This window comes from Cajanus cajan, chromosome 7, assembly GCF_000230855.2.
Source record: "Cajanus cajan strain Asha chromosome 7, NIPB_CcT2T_4, whole genome shotgun sequence".
NCBI classification, from domain to species: Eukaryota; Viridiplantae; Streptophyta; class Magnoliopsida; order Fabales; family Fabaceae; genus Cajanus; species Cajanus cajan.
The window spans coordinates 43,401,769-43,423,246 of NC_138523.1; the positions used below are offsets into that span (position 1 = coordinate 43,401,769).

General features: G+C 31.0%; 2 protein-coding genes across 3 annotated transcripts; one reads left to right on the forward strand and one right to left on the reverse strand.

Moving 5' to 3' along the window:
• Positions 1–1,938: 1,938 nt before the first annotated feature.
• LOC109818926 (E3 ubiquitin-protein ligase RFI2) lies at positions 1,939–12,913 on the reverse strand. Of its 2 annotated transcripts, none has more exons than XM_020384484.3 (6): positions 12,466–12,913; positions 6,324–6,493; positions 5,659–5,717; positions 3,506–3,531; positions 3,025–3,409; positions 1,939–2,754 (listed from the first exon to the last, which is right to left on the reverse strand). In XM_020384484.3, the coding sequence occupies exons 1-6, from the start codon at positions 12,650–12,652 to the stop codon at positions 2,352–2,354; spliced, it is 1,230 nt and encodes a 409-aa protein (XP_020240073.2). In that variant the 5' UTR covers positions 12,653–12,913; the 3' UTR covers positions 1,939–2,351. The 2 variants fall into 2 exon arrangements, with proteins under 2 accessions (XP_020240073.2, XP_020240067.2); XM_020384478.3 differs by having other exon boundaries at positions 1,939–2,766; positions 12,466–12,911.
• Positions 12,914–18,784: 5,871 nt separating this feature from the next.
• LOC109819109 (translationally-controlled tumor protein homolog) lies at positions 18,785–21,079 on the forward strand. Its single transcript, XM_020384714.3, has 5 exons — positions 18,785–19,167; positions 20,018–20,091; positions 20,202–20,330; positions 20,422–20,579; positions 20,760–21,079. The coding sequence occupies exons 1-5, from the start codon at positions 19,140–19,142 to the stop codon at positions 20,875–20,877; spliced, it is 507 nt and encodes a 168-aa protein (XP_020240303.1). The 5' UTR covers positions 18,785–19,139; the 3' UTR covers positions 20,878–21,079.
• The last annotated feature ends 399 nt before the right edge of the window (positions 21,080–21,478 follow it).

Here is a 21,478-nt window from a genome sequence, read left to right on the forward strand (position 1 = left end):
GTCGTTTTTAATATTTTTCAACAAAATAAACTGTGGTGGCATAAACTGTAACTATAGGACAATTTATTTATTTTTCTAAATTTCATTATTACTTTTTATACTAATGACAATTTTATCATTTCATTATCTCCATTGATGACAAAAATGGTGATGACAAAGATAGTAGTAGTAATAATAATAATAATGATTATGATAGTTATTATTATTATTATTATCATTATTATTGTTATTATTACTATTTGTTAATATTATTATTATTATCATTATTATTATCGTTACATAAAAATAAATGACAGTAAAAAGTTATGTAAAAATAATGAAAGTAAAATTTTTACATAATAATGGTGACGGTAACAATAATAATGATAATGATAATAATTTAAATTTTATCATTATTATTTTAATTTTATTAAATAATAAAGAATCATAAATTTCTATGAAATTAAAAGTTGAATTTTTTTTATCATTTAAAATTGAAGAGATTTATAATAAATATTTTATAAATTACATTTAATGTAATTTTTAATTAGTTAATACTATTCAAATATTTAAACTAATAAAAATGTTGATCTTTGCAATGTTATATGTATGACGATTATATTACAATAATTATTTGTGGACTATATAAATACATTAAAAATCTTATTTTGATATTCTATTCCTAAAAGATCCTATTTTTATTATCAACTAATTATAAGTCAAGTTTTATTTATCAGTAAAACTATTTATAATATCAATGAATTTGAAATTATAATTAACATTACTTTTTAAATATAATTATTATTAAAGTTAACAACCTTATAAATATAATACATTTCAAATTGTTATGAGAAACAATATAAAAATTATTTTATTGACTCTAACAAAACTTAACTATGCATACAATTCATAATTACATTATAGCATACGAAAAAAAAACCTTACATTCTTAATATATTTTAATTAAATTCATATATAATATATGACCAATACATGCATGATCAATCATACCTCATTTTTTTTTATAAAAAAAATCATCATTCCTTATCACTTGATAGTCATTGTTGAAATGGTGAGATTTTTCTTGCCAAAATCATTTAACGATATCTCATTGCATTAAATTAACTTTTATGAATTTTTTCTTGTTCATTAATTATATCATATAATTCCAACTTAAGATTCTATACACACTATTTTAACCTTTTAACCACTACATTGATCCTAATAATTTATTAACTTTCATCGACTGCATTCATCATTCCAAAATCTAGTACTCATTAAACATAAATGCATGTCATAATATTTATTGAGACCAACATGACATAAACACTCAACAAAGTAAATGTACAGATTAATCTTAAAAAAACACTTGATTCAGTTCATTTTTTGAAAAAAAAATACTAAATAATCAGCTAACATTATAAATATTGATTTTTTTATACAGTTAGTGTAAAAACAATTACATTCACCGACAGTGTAAAAATAATTACATGGACCGATGAAAAATATAGTATGTTTGACTTTAAGGCAATTTTCTTTTAAGAGTATATCTTGAAAAGTTGTGAAAATTAAATTATTCAAATAATTAACAATTATTATAATAAAAATAAAATTTTGATTAAAAATATTGCTGATAAACGATTTTTTGTTATTTAATTTCATTTAGAGGCAATCAAAAAAATCAGTTTTAACTTCAAAAAATTTATGGAAACTAATATAAAAAAAATGGGATTACATGAATTAGCTATGAAAGAAAAAGGTTACAATCGTACGTGTCACGCGAACCCCTGAAGTTGCCAAGAACTTTCACGTTAAAAATATTTTAAGTTATGAAATAATATTTAATAAGGTAACCACTTAAAGATCGATTGTTTTAAAACCAGCCTTGAACTTTGATTATTCCGAGGTATGGTATCTATCATGCGAGTTCCATACTTTGGCTCAGTTCTTGCACAACAGTTTAAAAATCACTCTCGCCAAGGGGTATAAGTAAAATTACTCGAATTCTCAATACACAGCATTTGCATGAGCGTCGTTATCAAACATAAATACTTGACCCACTACAAATCCAACCACAGCACTTGATTCATCACAACGCCCCAGTATTTCTTCCATAACCTGATTTCCCCAACTAGATATACCATCTTATTTTATGCCCACCGATGCAAATAAACTAGAGGAAGCAAATGTCCATCACACTGGTGGCTATCGGAAAAATCAATTCCAAGACCAGCCAGAGTATATATAGTCTGTCGTCACAGGACAGACCCAAAGGCTCAACTGCCAAAGCAATATGTAACATTTCTCAAAGCATACATAACTTTTCCATAGTAATGGTAGTTTTGCTTCACAGTGAACAGGATACATGTGTATTACCGATTTTGTGAAGGCATTCTGTCTGATCCATGCCTTGAGCGAAAGCTGCTGGACCTGGTACCTGGGTCTGACCTGCTGGTGGCCTGGTGGTATGCTCTCCAAGCATGAAAATGATTTGGTAGATGGTTTTCTTCTTGAAAATTGCGGCCTGATGAACTTGATGGGATTAGAAAGAAGCCACCATTTTGGTCTGGCGATGTGGCTATAGGTGCTAATTGAGCTGATCCACTATGACTGCTGGGTCTTCGGGTGCCAGAGGTGATGGGTGTCCGCATTGAGGTTGAGTTAGGAGGTTGCTGTGGTTGATAGTATGCCTGAAGAGCCTGAACTCTATCACGGGCCCGAGCATTGCTACCAGGATAAGGAGGGATCATTGAGGAAGCAACTGAGCTCCCCGCTCTGGCAGCAGAACTGCAGAAATTAATGCATTTAAAGTTGTACTTCCGAAAGGTGCATGTAATATCAATTTATGACCTGAGCAAATTTCCACTAACCAATAACGATTATGAGATCCATCATTTTTATTTATAACCAAAATTCATTGTGTATTTAATGCAACAAGCAGATATATATTATGGTTTAGCTCACGCCTGAAATTAAATTTGAACATGCATTACACTCGTGCAAACAAATGTATTCAACTAAGGTAAGTCAACTCTAAAGTGGTACCTGTGACCAACAAGGAAGGGATGCATAAAAGATCCTGATCTCGGTACATCAGAACCACCCCTGGCTGGCCTTTGACTTCCAGGGGATACTGATGGTTGATCAGCAGCAACTAGACGACTACTTGCTGTAGAGAAAGGAGGGGAGTGGTGTTCCCAACTGTGATAATGAAGATCCACAGCAGGAAATGTGTAGGAAGTTGGCATGTCACTGGGCACAGATGATCCATTCCAATGGTTGAAGTTAGCAGCTTCTGATACAGTTCCACCTGAATTTGAGGAGGATGGATGTATTGGTCCAAAGTAGGCAATATATGGGCAAGGATGACTGGCAGATGACACAGCTGTATGTTCAGCAAATATAGCATGTTGTCCCAATATATCATGATCTGCATGTCATCATTCCATTAAATTAATAGTTTCAGTGCAATGCAAATATCAACTAAACAAATGGAGGCTGATTAGCAAGAAAAGGTTCCTCTTACATGCAGATGACGAAAACTCCCCTTCCCTGGACAAATCAGGAACACAAAATATTAGTTGAATAAACATCCTACGATTACTTTTATGTGTGTGTGATGTGAGGGGATAGTCTCTCAAAAATGCCTAAAAATTTAAGAAACATTGGAAGGTTAAATCATTTTTATTTATTCATCAACAAAAAATGTGTTTATAAAAATGCTTAGTTAACTCATCCCAACCTGTATGTTGAGTAGGTAATGATCAATTTGGGCAGCATTCAACACAGTACAAAATATATAGCTTTAACATGCCAAGGCAAGCCAACCTCGGGTGAATCTCATATGTACAGATCTAATTAGGGCACATTCTTAAAGGTAGGAAAACTATTTCATCATTCAACAAATTAGAAGTATGATTTAGGGACCGAGATTAATTTCAATAAAATGTAAACAACAAGCCTTCATTTGGACTGCAACTGCAATGACAAGAAAAAATTGAAATATTGCCAAGAACGTTAGAAATATGAGCGCAACTTGAAAGAATAACAGACCTTCTGTTGAGGGTGGAAAAGAGTACTCATACTAAATTAGTTAATTACATTACTAAAGAAGAAGAAAAAAAAGGAAAGGAAGAACTTCAAAGTTCAACGTTCCAAAAGATTAAGGTGGCAGCAAGGCTTCCAAGGCTTAGCACAAGGCAAGGTTATCAATAGCGGATAACGGTCTATCGCGGTGAGGTCGAAAATCCTTTATAACTCTATGGCAGATGCCATGGCAGACAATATATATATATATATATATATAAAGAAAACAACAAAATAAATAACAAGCAACATAATACTTAAATATCATAAAAATAAGAAAAAAGAACAATAATAAAATAGGCACTCAATGTTAGTTTAGAATTTAGAAGAAAATGGGAATTTAAATTGACCCAATTGGTAGAAGAATTGGGATTAAAAAAATTGTTGCTGTAGATGCAACAATGAATTCATTAAGAAATGACTCAAAGGAGTATGAAAAATTAAAAGGAGGATTAAAACTGGGAAAAAAAAAAAGGAGGATTAAAACTGAAAAAATAAAAGGAGGAGGATTAAAACTGAAAAAAAAAAAAAAGTAGGATTAAAACTAGAAAAAAAACCTAGTTTGGCTATATCGCCGGAGTAGCTCGCCGGAGTACTAGGCCACCACGGTTTAGGTCGCCAGCTAGAAGGGGACGAAGGGACGGTGAACGGAGGTGATTAGGGGCGGTTTCGACTTCCGTAAGTGCTGTTCGCACTTCGTGGTTGCTGGCTGGAGTGTTGGGCCACCACGGTTCATGTGGTCGATGGCAAAGGTGACCGGAGAGCAGTGATTGGAGTTGAACGAAGGTGACCGGAGAGGTTTAGGGCATGAGCTCCTCTTCAAGTGCAGTCGCGACTGTGAGGGAGAAGAGAGACGAGACGCGGAGATGAGCCAAAAACATAGGGCTCACTCCATTTGGGCCTATTTCGAAGCCCAAAAATAGGTTTTTTTTTTTTAAAATCCGTCATGACCGCCATGTACGTCATAAAGCTTAATGGGGCAACTAAGTATGTGTTTACACAGATGGAAATAAAGAATTTTCATGTAAACAAACACTTAATGGGGCAACTAAGTATGTGTTTGGATCTACACCTATTATCCATATTTCACGTCAAATTTCGTATAAAATGCAAAAGCTAGAATTAGTTGCTTCAATTTTACTCATGTCCACTGCTCTTTAATGCACACCAAAACACATGGTAAGCATGGTAAGAAGCTAACTTATAAATTTTTTACTGAAACTAATGCCTTAAAATTGTGATGCTCCTCAAGATTTCCACTATGCTTTCTAACATTTTTCTCTTATGTTCCATATTCAAATTAAAACATTACTTCAATCAGTTCAGTGTTGCAAAAACCATTTATAATATATGGTTAATGTGATATGTGAAAACAAATTTAATAAATAAAAGTCAAATATGGTTAAAGCCACACAGAGTAACAATACAACTGAAAGTGTCTTCTCAAACCAGTCTTCCCGAAAATCCCAATACATGTTTTCTTTTAATGCACAAAAACATAATCTAGACACTAAAGAACAAAATAATACGAAAATGACAAGTCCAAGTCCACGAAACAAAAAACAAATATTAATTTGTATGCATTAGGCTTACTCAAAAGATGATGGAAGTCGGGTCAGGTTGCCAAAAGGGCACCAATGAACTCCAAAGGACTGCAGAAACCATGTAGTTAAAAAAAAGTTAGTCAAATTCGTGAGCAAAATATTATCTGTCCACCTAACAAGAAATAAGTACAATTAAAACAGGTAATGCCAAACTTGAAAATCTAACAACTAATACATATGAAAACAAATTTCATCTAGATTTATCAACTTACGTACTACAAATGGCAATGGACGGAAACAATAACTGGCAGGTATTCATGGTACACTAAGAGTTGCAGATTGACAAAAAAACGTAGAGGAATGAAGGCATAAGGCAGAGGGGAGCTAAAATTCAGATCAGATCAAATGTTATTGTGATATAATATTGAGTTCCCCTTTTTCTAAAATCTTTATGGTGACTTCACTTTTGCTCATGGTCTATAATTTCATACAATTTTTTGTGGCAATACAGACGGAGAAAGGCATACAGCTAACCACCCACAGGGAAAGTCTTATTGATAAAACCAAGCAAAGAACAAGTTTGCAAATTCTCTCACTCTCGCACACACATAAATACCTAATCAATAAACAAAATGTTCATGCACGGCTAAGTTCAGGTACAAGCATAAAACAAATTAAAACATTAACAAATCATAACTTAACAGGACTACTTACCATCTCAGAGTAGCTGAGATCATAAAGGTCCTCATCATGCGTCCACTCATCCATGCTAAATTCTGGATATGACCGACAACCATTAGCATATAGCCATTGACCTTTCTCAATCTTCCGACAATTAGGGCACTGCATTGCTCCTTTTATGTTGAATGCCGAACCAATGCAATCTAAATAATGTAAAGTAATAATAAGCATAAGAATATGATGCTATGTAAATGGAGCTAGATTGAGCTATCAGCTTGTTAAAAATTGATTCTGGAAAACACTTGAAAGCTAGAACTATTGCCATTAAACAAGCATGGTAATAGGTGCAATTGTAATACATTCTAAAAAGAAAAAAACTGATGTAGGTCCAACCACTTTCCCTTTCTGCGTGTCCACCACTGAATAGCTTGTGTGGTTATAATGCATGGAGATTCTGATAAATCCATAAAGATCAATATAAGCTCAAATTTTAATGAAGACACCTAGATGTACCAAAAACATTTGACAAGTCCATCAACTTCTTTTATCATTTGTTAATAACTATTACAAGTTTTCTTTCAGTAGCACTAAATGGGGAGAATAAACATATTGCTTATATTTATTATTAAGCCTGGTGATAAGTCTGTGACCATGTTTTGAGTTCCAAATTATGGTCTTTTGAAATAGTTAGCTTTTACGAGTTTAATGAGAAACATGGGATTCAGGAGACATCGCTTGCATGTAGAAATCTATGACATCACTGTTGCTTATATTGTTGTCAACAAGAAATCAGTGTATGCAGAAATTCATGACAACACTATTACTTCTATATTCCAATTACAGGATTATTATTGAACTAATTAAGAAAAACAAGAGAGAAGATACAAATGAGTGCTTCTCTTGCCCCTTATAAAGTGAGAAAAAAAAAAGGGGAAGAAGGGACACAACAAACCATCAGCACCCAAGAGAAGTATTCCCCACCAGTAAGGTGATCGCAGAAAATGTCTTTAAAATGCACTCATTTTTCAAATGAGATTTTTCAAGTTTATGCCTCATCTAACATTCCAAACAGGGAAATGAAATTCCACCACATTAAAGCCAACACCATACATATCAACCCAACTTTCCATAAAAAAAATCTTTGCTTTAAGAAACCTCAGATCTTTAGCAGGGAATTGACTACAACTTGTTACAGCCCTAGAATGACTATGCCTATTTATCTTACCATGTTCACATAAACATTAGCGAATAGCTTTCACTAGTACACAGTTATTGTTTAAATGTAAATGTAGATACTGTAAATTAAATGCAAGTTACTTTAGTGTATTTGAAATTACTTGAATTAGGGGATTCTGTTTAGGGGCCGGTCTAGGAAATTATTTCTGATTATTGGGAGATTACTTCAGATTATTAGGGGTGATTTGTTTCCTTATATGCAGCCCTGTACCAAGCTATAAATACCTATGTAATATTATTTTGAAATCATTAATGAGAATCATTCTATTATCTCTTCACATTGTGATTTTCCACATAGTATTAAAGCTCTAAGTTTTCTAGGAATCCATCACTTTGGTCTCTGCTTCCTCATTTCAGTGGCCTTCATTGCTGCCTTGTGTTCCTACATGCAGACTTCATTACTGCAACTTCCCTTATTCCAGCAAAACTTCATTGCTGATTCCTATTTCCTTGTGTGGAATTCATTGCTACGACAACTCTCATTTCCTTTTGTGACTCAGCCTTCATCGTTGTCACCTCGATTCATACCTATTTTCATGTCAGGATCTGAATAAAAGATCATTGTATCAAGCAATTCAAATCCAATTGAGAATTCTAGCTTTGTGGATAAGACTGAGGAGCTTTAAAGCATGAGCCTCTTATAGGCTCAATGGAAACAACAATCTCAAATGGTCCTACTTTGTTCACACCTACCTCAAGGGCAAATGATGCTGTAGTCATCTCCTCAAGAAGAGACCAGATAAGAAGGACCGACAGTACAAAGTGTGGGACAAGGAGGATTCCACAATCATGTTGCGAACCAATGGAAAGAGAACAATGACAACCTGTAGTGTTCATATAACAAAAGGCCAAGGCACACAAAGGATAAGTGTAGGGAACTGCATGGCAAGCCTCCAAGCAAAGAATGGGAGAATCATGGGGACAGCAGTGGTCTCAAGCTCATATGGCAGGCAGAACATTCATCAGCAGGAAGATTCAACAACGAACAGATCAAGAAATTGGGAGACCTGTGAGGAACTCTAGAAAAAACCTATGAATCTTGCTCTTTCAGGTGTACCTTCTTGCAACTTGCATAAATGCCTTATACTCTGTTAACTCTGGTATAATAGAGATCTTAAACAGTTATTATCCTCACTTCAAGATATCAAATGGACTTATTCCTACAGTATTTGGGTGCACAACCTTTGTTCATGTTCACAGCCAACATAGAGACAAACTTGATCCTCAGGCTGTCATGTGTTTTCTGTTCTGTGATTTCTGTCACTCAAAAAGGTTACAAGTGCTACAACCCCTTATCCAACAAATGGTAGATATTTTCCAATATCACCACCATTACTAAAAACAAACCTTTTTCTCTCCCAACACTTCATATCAAGAGGAGATTCCAATGATATATGATGAACACTGCAAGCTTCTTGAACTACCAAAAGGCAAGCAAGTATTGCCCAGCCAAAGGAACCCCGAGCTTCAATAAACTCTGCTCCTGATTCAGAGATTGAGCCTATCCTAATGTCTCCTAAAAAACATGAGTTACTCAACCCTGCCACCGAATCTAGCCCACAAAGTATAACTCAATTCTCAAGTTACCAAGTCCTCAAATTGAGACAGTGAAAGAACTAAACAAGTAAATGAAGTCCCTTTCAGCCCTACAGATGACCTAGATCTTCTCATCATTGCTGTTTGAAAAGGTACTGGAAATTGTACTAAAAAATCATTTATCCTTTATCTATGTTTCACTTGATCACTTATCTGCTAATCATAAAAAGTTCATTGTAAGTTTGAACTCTATTGTTGTCCATAACACTTTTTCAAAGGCCTTGTCAATAAGGGAATGGAGAGATGCTATAAAAGAGGAGATGAATGCCTTGGAAAAGAACAATACAAGATATTGTTGACAAACCCAATGGGAAGATTATTCTACTGTTCACATTCACACTCTCTTTATCAAACATTTAGTGACAAGGGGGTAACCAACCTCCTAGTGTATGTTGATGACATCATAATAACTGGGAATGATGAGAAATGTAAAGGAGAATTGAGGCAGAGACTGGTCCAGGATTTCTAGATAGAAGAACTAGGAAATTTGAAGTGGCACACTCTAGCCAAGGGATCTTCACATATAAGCAAAGTTTACGAGACTGGATTATTGATATAAATAAATAAATAAATAAATAAATAAATAAAAAATTGGATGCAAACCAGCACCTACTCCAATGGATCCCAAACATAAGCTAGAAGCCAAAGAAAAACCTACAGTAGACAAATAATGTACCAAAGAATTATAGCCTTGTACTATGCTAAAAATACACATAATGTAAATATTATTTAGAAATCATGAAATAGTATCATTCTATTCTCTCTTCAGATTGCAGATCTCCACTTTTCCGGTCATTAAAATTCAATAGTACACATCACATAGTGCTTAATGCAGCACATACTATTTCAAAGATTGTTCACATTTTTTAGAAATTCAATATAATTCATATAATAACAGTATATGTGAATAAAACCATAATTGAATGTGATAAACTAAGCTCACAGTCATAATATAGGTAAATAACTTAATAACTCCATAATCATCCAAAGTTTAGCTGAAAGTAACCATAAAAGTATAACCACCAACATCAAACGCTTAACCATGAGTTAATGTTAATTTTTTCAGAAATACAACTTGCTTTTGTTAGAAGCACGATGCTCATAAAAGTAACAACTCAAGGTAGGGAGTGATCTTCAGTGCAAGGTAGCAATCAGCTTGTGCTTTGTCCACCCTTCAACCCAAAAGATTTCTTCGTATGGCTGATGAAGATAAAACTCATTCTTGAGCCTAATATATTTGGTGCTTTACAATTAATAACAAGCATCACGAAATGGCAGCACTTTACTAGGCTTACATTAATGAAGAAATCAAAATTGAAGGATCAATTTATCAAAATATTTAAAAATGGTAAACCAAAAATAAATTAAGTGAATTAGCATTTTTCAAGGGATAATTACATTGACCTCCCTTGAGGTTAACATTAATTACACTTACACAATTCTTGATTTCAAAAGCACACCTACTTCCTTTGCACCCCACTTTACTATTTTCAAGGTACCATATGCATGATCCAAGCATTAAAAAAGTGAGGACTGGGTAAATTTTTTAAAAGTAATGGGTGTTAAAATGTAAAAATAGTATATAAAGTAAAAGAGGTAAGTGTAATTTTTCAGTCAAGAGTGTAAGTGCAATTAGCACTAATCTCAACATAATTAGCCGTTTTATCTAACATGAAACATGATGAAATTGCTTTTGAAGTGTCAGGATTGGATTTGTTTAAACATAGAACCACAGATACTTTTATTTGTCTTATGTCAATGGGAACAACATTGACAATGTCATCTCTTGAATTTCAATTTTAACTTTTTGAGAAATACTTTCAACAGTAAGCATCTCCTTCAATCCAGATATGTACCAGCAATGACGGCAAAAATTATTTTATTATATTGATTAATTCAATAAAGCTTTTAAAATTTAATGGTGACCTTGATGCATTAAACTCATAAAACACAACTACCAATATAGGAGCTTGTGTAAATTGACATTACTACTGCTAATACGATTAAACCATAACACTCTTCTAAATAAGCATCTATATAAGGACCAATTGAAATTACTCCTCTAGCAAAGAGTATTATATTTTTGGATCTAATGTGAAAGATGTAGTTCATTAATATCATTTACATAACTGTCACAGCATTATATAAGGTGGCCTGGAAGGAGGGACATAAGGTTGGAGTCATAAGGAGGGAGTGGGTTCGAATCTCCCCACTAACATCACAACTAACAATTAGCATTTGCTGATAAAAAAAAATAAATAAATAAAAAAAAACTGTTCAGGGTGCTATATCCAATACTCTTTGGACATTATAATAGAAAGACTCGATTCATATAAACACATGAAGCCTATTCCTCTAAGTGCCCCTATTAAAAATCTCAACAAATTTTGATCTTCAGCATAATTGCCAAACTTCTTTTTCACATAGCACCTGAGTAATAAACCAAGGGTTTAGTTTCAGAGGGGAAAAGTTTGTATACATCATTCTATCAGCTGTTCAACTTAAAATTTAATATACCTCACATAATTATACCCCCTTACTGGGCTTAACTGAAAAACAATAAAATCACATACTCAGGAGTTTCTCACTGTTGACAAAACCTATTAAAAGTGGTCAATACATGCTAAACATTAGTAACTACATATATTATGTGGAAATTGCACCAAATTAATAGAAAGTTTGTCAATACGCCACAGTTTTTGTCGTTATCAGGAACACGACAATATCCAACTTCTGCATACATAAACATGATTTCCTACTAACTGCAAATATTGAAAACTGATCTAGATTTCCACAATTCCATCATAAAATCTAACTTGGCTGTTGCAACAGTAAGCCGAATCACCGTTATCATTAAACGACAACATAACAACAAACATAACAAATCCAACTTGCAAAATCTGTTTTAATCTGATAGCTTCCAAAAGAATATTAATATTGTATCCAATCATCCATATTTTATCATGACAAGCCTTTCACAATAACTGCCCCTTGTGGCTAGGTCACATTCACTAAATGCAGTTCAATTCTCCATTAAAAATAAACAAGCAAACAGGATCCCACAACCTACAAATTCTCTCGGCTTTAGAACTCCAACACCAATGAACATATCATTGAGAATAAGAGTCATGCATAGTTGATTCAATTATTCTTAATTCTGCATCAACCAATGGTAAAAGCAATTATTAAACAAAAACTAAATTCCAGATCTCAATTGTTGCAGTTAAAAACAATTGAAACATCTGCCTTTGAAGGCATAGGTTGTATTGTATGTAAGATTCTAATTCAAGAATTGCCCATTGCATCGCATTTGCATGCAGTGAGGTAGAGAAATTGGAGTTACCGAGATGAAATTGATGACCGCATTGAAGCTTAGCCCAGGATCTATCCCCATTATCGGCAACAACCTCGAGGCAAATGGAACAAGGCACTGAAGCAAAGGACTTGCCTCCTCCGGCATCTCCGTCATCCACCACCTTGTTATTATTAGTGTTGGTATTATCCTCCTCTTCATCGTTACCAAGACCCATTACAAAACCCTAAAATCGAGACGCTAGAGAGAAGCAACGGCGTCGTTTAATTAAATTGACCTTGTCTGTGTGTGAGAGAGAGTTACGACAGGGATGAGAAAAGTACGAAGACGAAAAGTTGTAATCTGAGATCTGGTCTTTGGTTTGGTCTGTCTTGGAGACGAAGAAGAATGAATTTGAGCTTAAGAATGTTGATTTCTTTCGGATCGTTGGATTCTTCTTCTGACTCTTGATAACTCTTGTCCAATAAATGACACCGACGGTTATGATTCATTGGTGTTGCCTTCACCTTTCTTTCGCCTTAAATATTTTCCCACTTTCTTTTCTATTAACTTTAATTACTTATTTCTATAGGTACTGTCTGAGATCTAGGATGAAAATAAGTCATTCAGGTTTTTTTTCAAAATAAAAAATAAAAAAATTATAAAGATGATCTAAGAATTAAATATAGATCTCCCTCGTTCTAATCATCCCAAAGCCAATTCTAATGGTTAATTATTCAAGCTTTAAATATATAAGTTTAATTAATCATAATTTGTTTTTTACTTTTTAAAAGTCTAGTTTATTAGTCCCCTATTTTACGTTAATTAGGTTAATAATATAATTTTAATTTAAATATATTTTTAATCTCTTATATATAAGATAAAAAAAATTATTCTTTAAATTTAAAATTATTATTTTAGTCTTATAATGCACAAATCAAAACATAATTTTTTTAACATGTTATCTTATTTTACACACTTTCTAGAAAATTTTTCATAAAGTTATCTATCTTAAAATTATTCTAAATTAAATGTGTTTAACTATGAAATTTTTACGTGATAAGTTATCATAAAATATAGATGACATATATAGTTTTAATAAACTCTTTTTAAGTCATTTTTGACTATCTGGTCTCATATATGTACCATATTTGGGTTCCTCTAATTTTAGTGTTCATGGTGTCATTGGGATTGTTGGGACAAAATTAAAGAAAAATTATGTGGGACAAAATAGTAATAAAAATTATGAAAAAAATTGTTGGGACAAAATAATAATAAAAAAATGACTAAATTAAAAAACTTTCTAGGAAAAAATTATTTGTCATAATTTATTTTGTGATATGTAATTATTGATCATTTATATATATAAAAAATTGACATAAATATGAACACTAACTTTTATTAATTTTTGTATATTAAAAGCGAACAATTATGTCAAAGTATTTTTAAGAGTTATCATTTAACATAAATATCTTTAAAGATTTTTTAATTTTTAATCTAATTTATTTTTTAATTTATAAATTGAAATTTAATATTTTTTTAAAAAAATTATTAATAATTAAAAATAATTTTATATCGTAATATAAATTATTTATCTTAAAACTAAAATATAATTTGTTTTTTTTTTTGTGAAACACCGAGGACTAAAAGCCTGAACTAGAAATCACTAAAGAAAAATCAATATAACTAAAGAATTAGCATGTAAAAGATAAGAAATTATTGACAAATGATAATAAAAAAATGTGCAGTTTTGGATCTAAGAATAAGCCAAAATTAGCCATGACATTTGCTACTTAGTTCACTTTTCTAAATAGGTGCTTACAAATCAAATTCTGCTCATGTTGGCTATCTCCACGATTACATTGGTCAATGTTGCACAACTATGGAATGCATTGGAATCTTCATTTAAAAATTTCATGGTTAGAGATGAATCAAACTTGACAATGATGCTCTCATTAAGGCCACGATCTTTAATGATGTAATTAATGGGGTGATCACCAGCCGATTTTGATTGGATTCAGGTTCAAAATTACCAATCCGACCAAAACTAAATCATGTCATTTCAATGATTTGCGAACTAAAGCAGGTGAGTGTGAAGTTCACTAGAGATTTGAATGTGAAATTCATTGGAGGTCGTTAGAGATTAGCATTCCCTTGCAATTTTTTCGCGTTAGAGATCTTTCTTAAAGTTCTTATTCTCGTTCTTTTGCAACATCATTCTTGTAAATCATGCAAGAGCCTATTAGAGACAACGATGTTATAGAACCAATGTGCAATGAACATTCGAGGCAAATGTAGAAAATAATGTTTTGGGAAGAAGAAGATTGAAATGATCTACAAGAAAAAGAGAACGAAATACTACACAGTTTACAAATGTAATGAAAATGTGAGATACTAATACAATGGTCTTCGGGTTTGATTTAATGGACTTTTAAAAAATGAAAAGTAAATAAATAATTACATTATTGTTGAAAGGACAATGAAAGTGGTTAGCTTTACTCAAAGTTAGACTCTTCATTTCAATGTGTTTGTTCGGACTTATTAATAAATATTGTTTTTTTTATCAATTCAAGTTTTGTCAAAAAAAATTTATAAAATCAAGCTTAACCACTACAATTCATCTTATATAATTTTTCACCACTCTAATCCATTCATTTCTCTTGAATACAATCGAGAGGCTTATTTTTCCTTTGGATCTTAATTTTGTACTCACCCCTAACAGATATCATAATAGATTGTCCACAGTTCAACTTGGACAACTGAACACTAACCTAAATTGTACGTGAAGCTTAATGTAAAGCTTCTAATGTTATTTCTAATTACACTTTCACATGCAACTTTACTATAGTTGTCAAAGTAGGTAATTTGCCTTAAGTCACCATAGTTTGGACCATAGGTGGACTAACTCAACTTAATTAACTTATAAAATTAAAGTTGTTACATAAAATATTGACAAATAATATCAAATTGATACTAATTATCATAGATTATTTATAAAATATAGTTAATGGTATAAATGTATAATCAAATGAATTAATATTTGAAAATTTAAAAAAAAAAAAAAAAAAAAACATACTAAGCGATCCTACCCGTTAGCCACATGTTGGCTTATGATGAATCAGATTGTAAGTGAGCTGGGCAAAAATTTTCTTATAATTAGAATGAGTCAAATTTTTTTGTCAAATTTGGCTCAAAATCGTGGTGGAACCTATAGGAGGTTGGATCCATCTTATTTAAGAAGAGCCACAAGGAAGGGAATCTTCATGGAGAGAGATATCCTCTTTTTTAGTTTTGTTAAAAGGATGAAAATATCTTTACATTTTCTACTAATAATATAATTTATATACTTAAAAAATATCTAGTTATGCACATTTTGAAATATAATTATTCATTCAAATATGATATTTACTAACATTTCACAAATTAAATATTTATTACATGTGCTAAAATTTATAGTAAATTATATATTTGAATATATAAAATATATTTAAAATTTGTAAATAATAGTTTTTAACATTAAATTATATTTAAGATAAATAATTTATATTACAACTAAAAAATATTTTTAATTATTGAAATTTATTTTAAGAATATTAAAATTAATGGGACATATATGTAGATACCCTTTACATCTTTTCAGTGTTATAAGACACACTAACTATCTTTGTCTCTGTGTATAAGACCCTTTTCACTTTTTTGCTTGTCTCTTTTTTAAAAAATCATCTTTTAATTGTCAAATGTATTAATTACATCTTTTCTAAAATATCCTTGTTTAATAAATAAATATTTTAGAAAAAAGATAATAAATGTTTAAAGTTAATTAATTTTTTTTCTTCCTTATTAGGATTCAAGAAGATAAATAAATACATAAATATCTCTCTTCCAAAAATTAATTAATTAGGTGAAAATTATTAAGTAGAAAGAGAGAAGGTTAATTTTGGAAAAGTACTTTAAATTATTGAAAAACAATATTTTTAATTAAATTAACTAAATTTTTCAAAGGACATAATCTAGTTGAAAGGGGTTTTATAATTAGGGATGAAGGTAATATATTTTTAGGAAGTAAACATTTAGGAGGCTTGCATTTTGGTTTAAAGATTTTTTTCTTCTAAGAATTTAAAATTAGAAATGTTAATTTTCATGTTTGATTTACTAATTAAAAAATAATATTTTTAAGAAATATTATTTTACCTATGTTTCCTATGAAATTGTTCTCATGAAGTATGTGAAAATCTAACATTCTCTTAATTAAATGTAAAGTTTTACTCTAGTAAAAAAATTCATGTTACTTTTTATTTTCTTATTTAATGTAATAAACACTGTTAATTATCAAATAACATATATAAATATTTAAAAAACACTTATGACCAATCAAACATATCTTAATCATTCATAAGAATCTTTATTCCTAAAATTTATAATATACAAAAATTATAATCATTGTATATAAAAATATTTTCCTTCTATTAAATGCCCCTTATAATTATTATTTTTATTTATTAGAATCACAATAACAATACTAGAGTTCAAATTTAAGATCCTATCCATATTACCTTAAACCTCTCACCACCTATAATTTTAAATTTGAATCAATGTCATAGTACACTCTACTTTTACATAGAAAGAATATGGATGACAAAATGTACCCGGACCTTGTGCATACTTACAAAAAATACTTTCAAAAGGAGAGGGTAAAAATCCACATAAATGGGGATTAGGACTTGGCCAGGATTTATCCAAAAAAATTGAATAAAGATGAGAATGGATACAAATATATTATGGATGGCAAAACGGGTCATTCCGACCTACCTATGGCCTGCCAAAAATAAACTGGGTTGGACTGGCTCAATAGAAATAAACAAGTCGTAAACCTTGACCTAGCCTACAAAAAAAAAACAAAAAAAAACAAAAAAAAAAATTGTATATTTATTAAGATACTATTCCAACATTTTTTTTCAACATATAAAAGATTAATATACCTAAATAAAGAAAATCTCAAATTACATATAAATTATATACAAAACAAAATTAAAATGATTTAATTAAATTAATATTAAAAATAATAAATAAACCAAAGAAAAAGTTAGTGAAACAGTTGGTCCCAACCGATAATTTGGATGAATGCAGTGGGGAGTTAGACATACCAAATACTTGATCAGTTTCTGGACGAGATCGTCCTTTCTTCCATTGCCAACTTGTCAAAGAGAGTTTGGTCTGATCTGTGAATTCAATAATCGATTAGTGGTCATAAGGTCAACATTTTGGTCTCACATTTATTCTTTATTCTTAGTTTCTTACCCCACTTGCACATCACGTCACATGGAAAAACAGAAAAGAATATATCTCACAATAAATGGATATTCCGTGCCACAGTCCACACACATTCTAAAACACTTATTTATCACCCAATATTCTATTATGATAAGTCATAAGCTAGAGAAATTGTTGTTGTACCCACTGTAGGAATTTCCCCATGGCATATATAACAATACATGTGTTTACATATATATGGGATGTATTTAACGGGATAGTTTTTTTCTCCTCTAATATAATGTAGGACTCAGACTAAAGCACACAGGTTACCAAAAAAAATACAAGTTATATAACATTTTGAAAAAATCACGTTATTAATTTAAGTAATAATGCTATAAAATTATATAGTTTAAGTTTACTGTTGCCGGTTGTCAATATCATATAAAAATAATTTTCCTGTTAGATATATATCTTATATTCTAAATACCATCGTGTTTACACATTTAGATGCTAAGAATAATGTGTGAAAAGAAATTATATACATAAAAATATAAAATATAAAAAATCATGAATACATATAATAATAATTGTTGTGGAATAAAAATTATTTTTAGTGTACTTTTTTTTATGTTATCATCAACTTAATTTAAAAAGGAAACGAATTTAATTTTTTTTTATAAAATCTAAATAAAATTATTGCAGTAAATTTTTTTCTCTTAAAATATTATTTTTGAAACTTCATTTATCTCATTCATTTTGATCGTGACGTTTGTATCCTTAATTCTGATAGATAAAAGAAGAAGAAAAAAATCGTGACGTTTGTAATTTCATCATCTTATCTAAAGGAAAAAAAATAAAAGTTCACCAAAACTCTTTCCATTATCTACTCAAGTGGTTTAAATATAAGTTTCCCAAATTACTTCCATGAGAATACCTAATTTCGACAAAATATCCATTATCACATAAAAAAAGATATTGATTAGATTTAGATAAGGATTAATGGTATATATAAAATAAAATAAAAAATGTTAATGTTACATTAACAGATTCACTCATCTTATATCACCTTCAAATTCTACTCACCTCATGAAACCAGTAGTACTTGTGATTGTGAAGATTTATAGATGTATGTTGCGGTGGCAAAATTGCAGTAGAATTCTTCCTATATCCTTTAGATTTTGTTAAAATTATCTGTCTTTATCTTAGTTTGAAATCCATTATCATCCCACAATAAAAAGTAACAACAAAAGTAAATATAGTAGTATGATTGGATTAGGATTTAGGAGAAAAATCAGGAACAATTTTTGGCAATCTAAATATCACCCTCCTCTGTGCTCTCATCTATAAAATCTCACCGCCTCTGTTCCTTTTAACCTCTCACACCCTTGCAAACTCTTTTATCTCTCTCTTCCTATATTTTTCGAATCATACTAGTATTCTTTGTTCAGAGATAAACAACAAGAACTGTAACCATGCTTGTCTACCAAGATCTTCTTACAGGTATTGTTTACTTCTTCAAAACTTGTTTTTGTTCTTTACTTTTGCCACCCAATTGGGTTTATTCTTCTGTGCAATTTTGGATCTCGTAGGATTGTTGTTAGTTGTTACATAGATGAAAGCCTGAGTGAATTTCGTGTTATGGTTTTTATGTTCATGTACTATTCATGTAACTTATTGTAACCCTGTTTGGTTACGATCAATTCCTCTTCTTTAGACTAATATTTTGCAAGCATATAAGCTATTTGTTCAAGTATGATTTATTTAGATTTATATCGTGTTTCTGCGACAAGAGTGATTTGTCGCAGAAAACTGATAAGTTGAGAGGTTTTTAACTCTGTTTCTGCGGGTTGAATGTTTTTTGTTCAGTGTTTTAACCTTAGCTTTGAAGTTTTATCCAAAATTAGAATAGAGTTTTATGGTTCATCATAATAACACGTTGTATTTGTGACCCAAGTGTATATAATTTTCTGATTTTGTCAAGAAGTGCTACACTTGTTGTATTCATCCCTTAGAATGATTGATTTAGTGTGTCCATCAATGTATTTACTTCTACGATTACACTTAAGATTGTGTGAAACTTCTATATGAAGTGATTCAAATAGATATCCAAACACTCTTAATGTCCTAAGGATTTTAGTTATAGTGGGTGTATCAATGTATTTTCTTTTACGTTTACACATAAGAATGTGTTAAACTTCTGTATGAAGTGATTCAAACGGATATTTAAACACACTTAGGGATCAAGATTTTTGGTTTTGTTGCCAAGGATTAAGTAAGTAAATATTGTTGATCTGATGATAATTTTCAAATGCTTGAACTTATAAACTTCAATTTGTTGATGAATTTCTAGGCGATGAGCTTCTCTCTGACTCATTCCCCTACAAGGAAATTGAAAATGGAATGCTGTGGGAAGTGGATGGAAAGGTTTGGAATGATTTATATAATTTGAACAAGTTTCTTTGCGTGTTTAATTTTTCATGTCCCCTTATATATGTTTACGTCACATCTGTAATGTGTAATGTGGCTTTTGGCAGTGGGTTGTTCAAGGAGCAGTAAATGTAGATATTGGTGCTAACCCTTCTGCAGAAGGTGGAGATGAGGATGAGGGAGTTGATGATCAAGCTGTCAAAGTGGTTGATATTGTTGACACTTTTAGACTTCAGGTAAAAAGAGGATTTCTTATTTCTGGTTAATTAACCATAGGTTGATTTCTTCTGCAGAACAAATGATTTTTAAAAAAAAAAAAAATTTCAGGAACAACCACCTTTTGATAAGAAGCAATTTATTACATATATGAAGAGATATATTAAGTTGCTGACACCCAAATTAGAGGCAGAGAAGCAAGAGTTGTTTAAGAAACACATTGAGGGAGCAACCAAGTTCCTCCTCTCAAAGCTCAGTGACCTCCAATTGTAAGTGATTCATAATCTTTCCATCCAATCATAGGTTGCTACAGAATTCAAAATTGTTTAAAACTTCTATACTAATTAATTTGAAAATGTACCTAAGATACTTTTTAATTAATTGTTTAGATATATCAAATTGAACTGTGGGTTTGTTTGTTAACCTTTTCTTTATTAACAATGTGGCAGTTTTGTGGGGGAGAGTATGCATGATGATGGAAGTCTTGTCTTTGCATACTACAAGGAAGGTGCTACTGAGCCAACTTTTATCTACTTTGCCTATGGGTTGAAGGAAATCAAGTGCTGAACACATGCCTTTAAGATTTTAGATTGTACTACAGGCCCCCTAGTTATCATATTTGAGCTGAGAAGCTTTGTTTTTAAATTCTAGTCATTGTGTTTTAGGTTTTGGTTCAGTGTGTTTTAAGGAGGTTGTATCCAGAGTTTAATTTCGTATCAGAGGAACATTTTATTATAATTGTTTTAATCGACTAATGTGTTTTTGTTAAGTTTCCGCTATATATTTGCAAAATGCTAAATAAATTTATATGTGCGCATCAACGTTTGCAAGATTAATTTGACTTAAAATTGATGTAATTTGTTACCAAGAAAACTTGCAATAAATTTTTTATTTAGCATAAAAATTACTTAAATTTGCTTAACTTCAAATTTATTTAGGTATTCAATTATTTAACACAGTATCAAACACAAACTTTGGAGACTAAACGTGAAACACTATTTTCTCATATTCTATTTCAATAAATTATATTCTATTTCAATAAATTACTTGTTTGTGACCAATTCATTTAAACTAACCAAAATATGGGTTTTCTTACCTTTTAGAATTAGTAAATTCCTGCTGCAAGCTCGTCATCCATTTTGTTCTACTCCTTGTAAATTACAGCTGC

Excerpts from the sequence above, each read along its gene's own strand:
- LOC109818926 (XM_020384478.3), bottom strand. The coding sequence starts at position 12,652 with ATGGGTCTTGGTAACGATGAAGAGGAGGATAATACCAACACTAATAAT. Across the intron at positions 3,532-5,658 it reads CGACTTCCATCATCTTTTGA|GGAAGGGGAGTTTTCGTCAT; the intron begins GTAAGCCTAATG and ends TGATTTGTCCAG. Across the intron at positions 2,767-3,024 it reads CCCTTCCTTGTTGGTCACAG|TTCTGCTGCCAGAGCGGGGA; the intron begins GTACCACTTTAG and ends TAATTTCTGCAG.
- LOC109819109 (XM_020384714.3), top strand. The coding sequence starts at position 19,140 with ATGCTTGTCTACCAAGATCTTCTTACAG. Across the intron at positions 20,092-20,201 it reads TGTGGGAAGTGGATGGAAAG|TGGGTTGTTCAAGGAGCAGT; the intron begins GTTTGGAATGAT and ends GGCTTTTGGCAG. Across the intron at positions 20,331-20,421 it reads TTGACACTTTTAGACTTCAG|GAACAACCACCTTTTGATAA; the intron begins GTAAAAAGAGGA and ends AAAAAATTTCAG.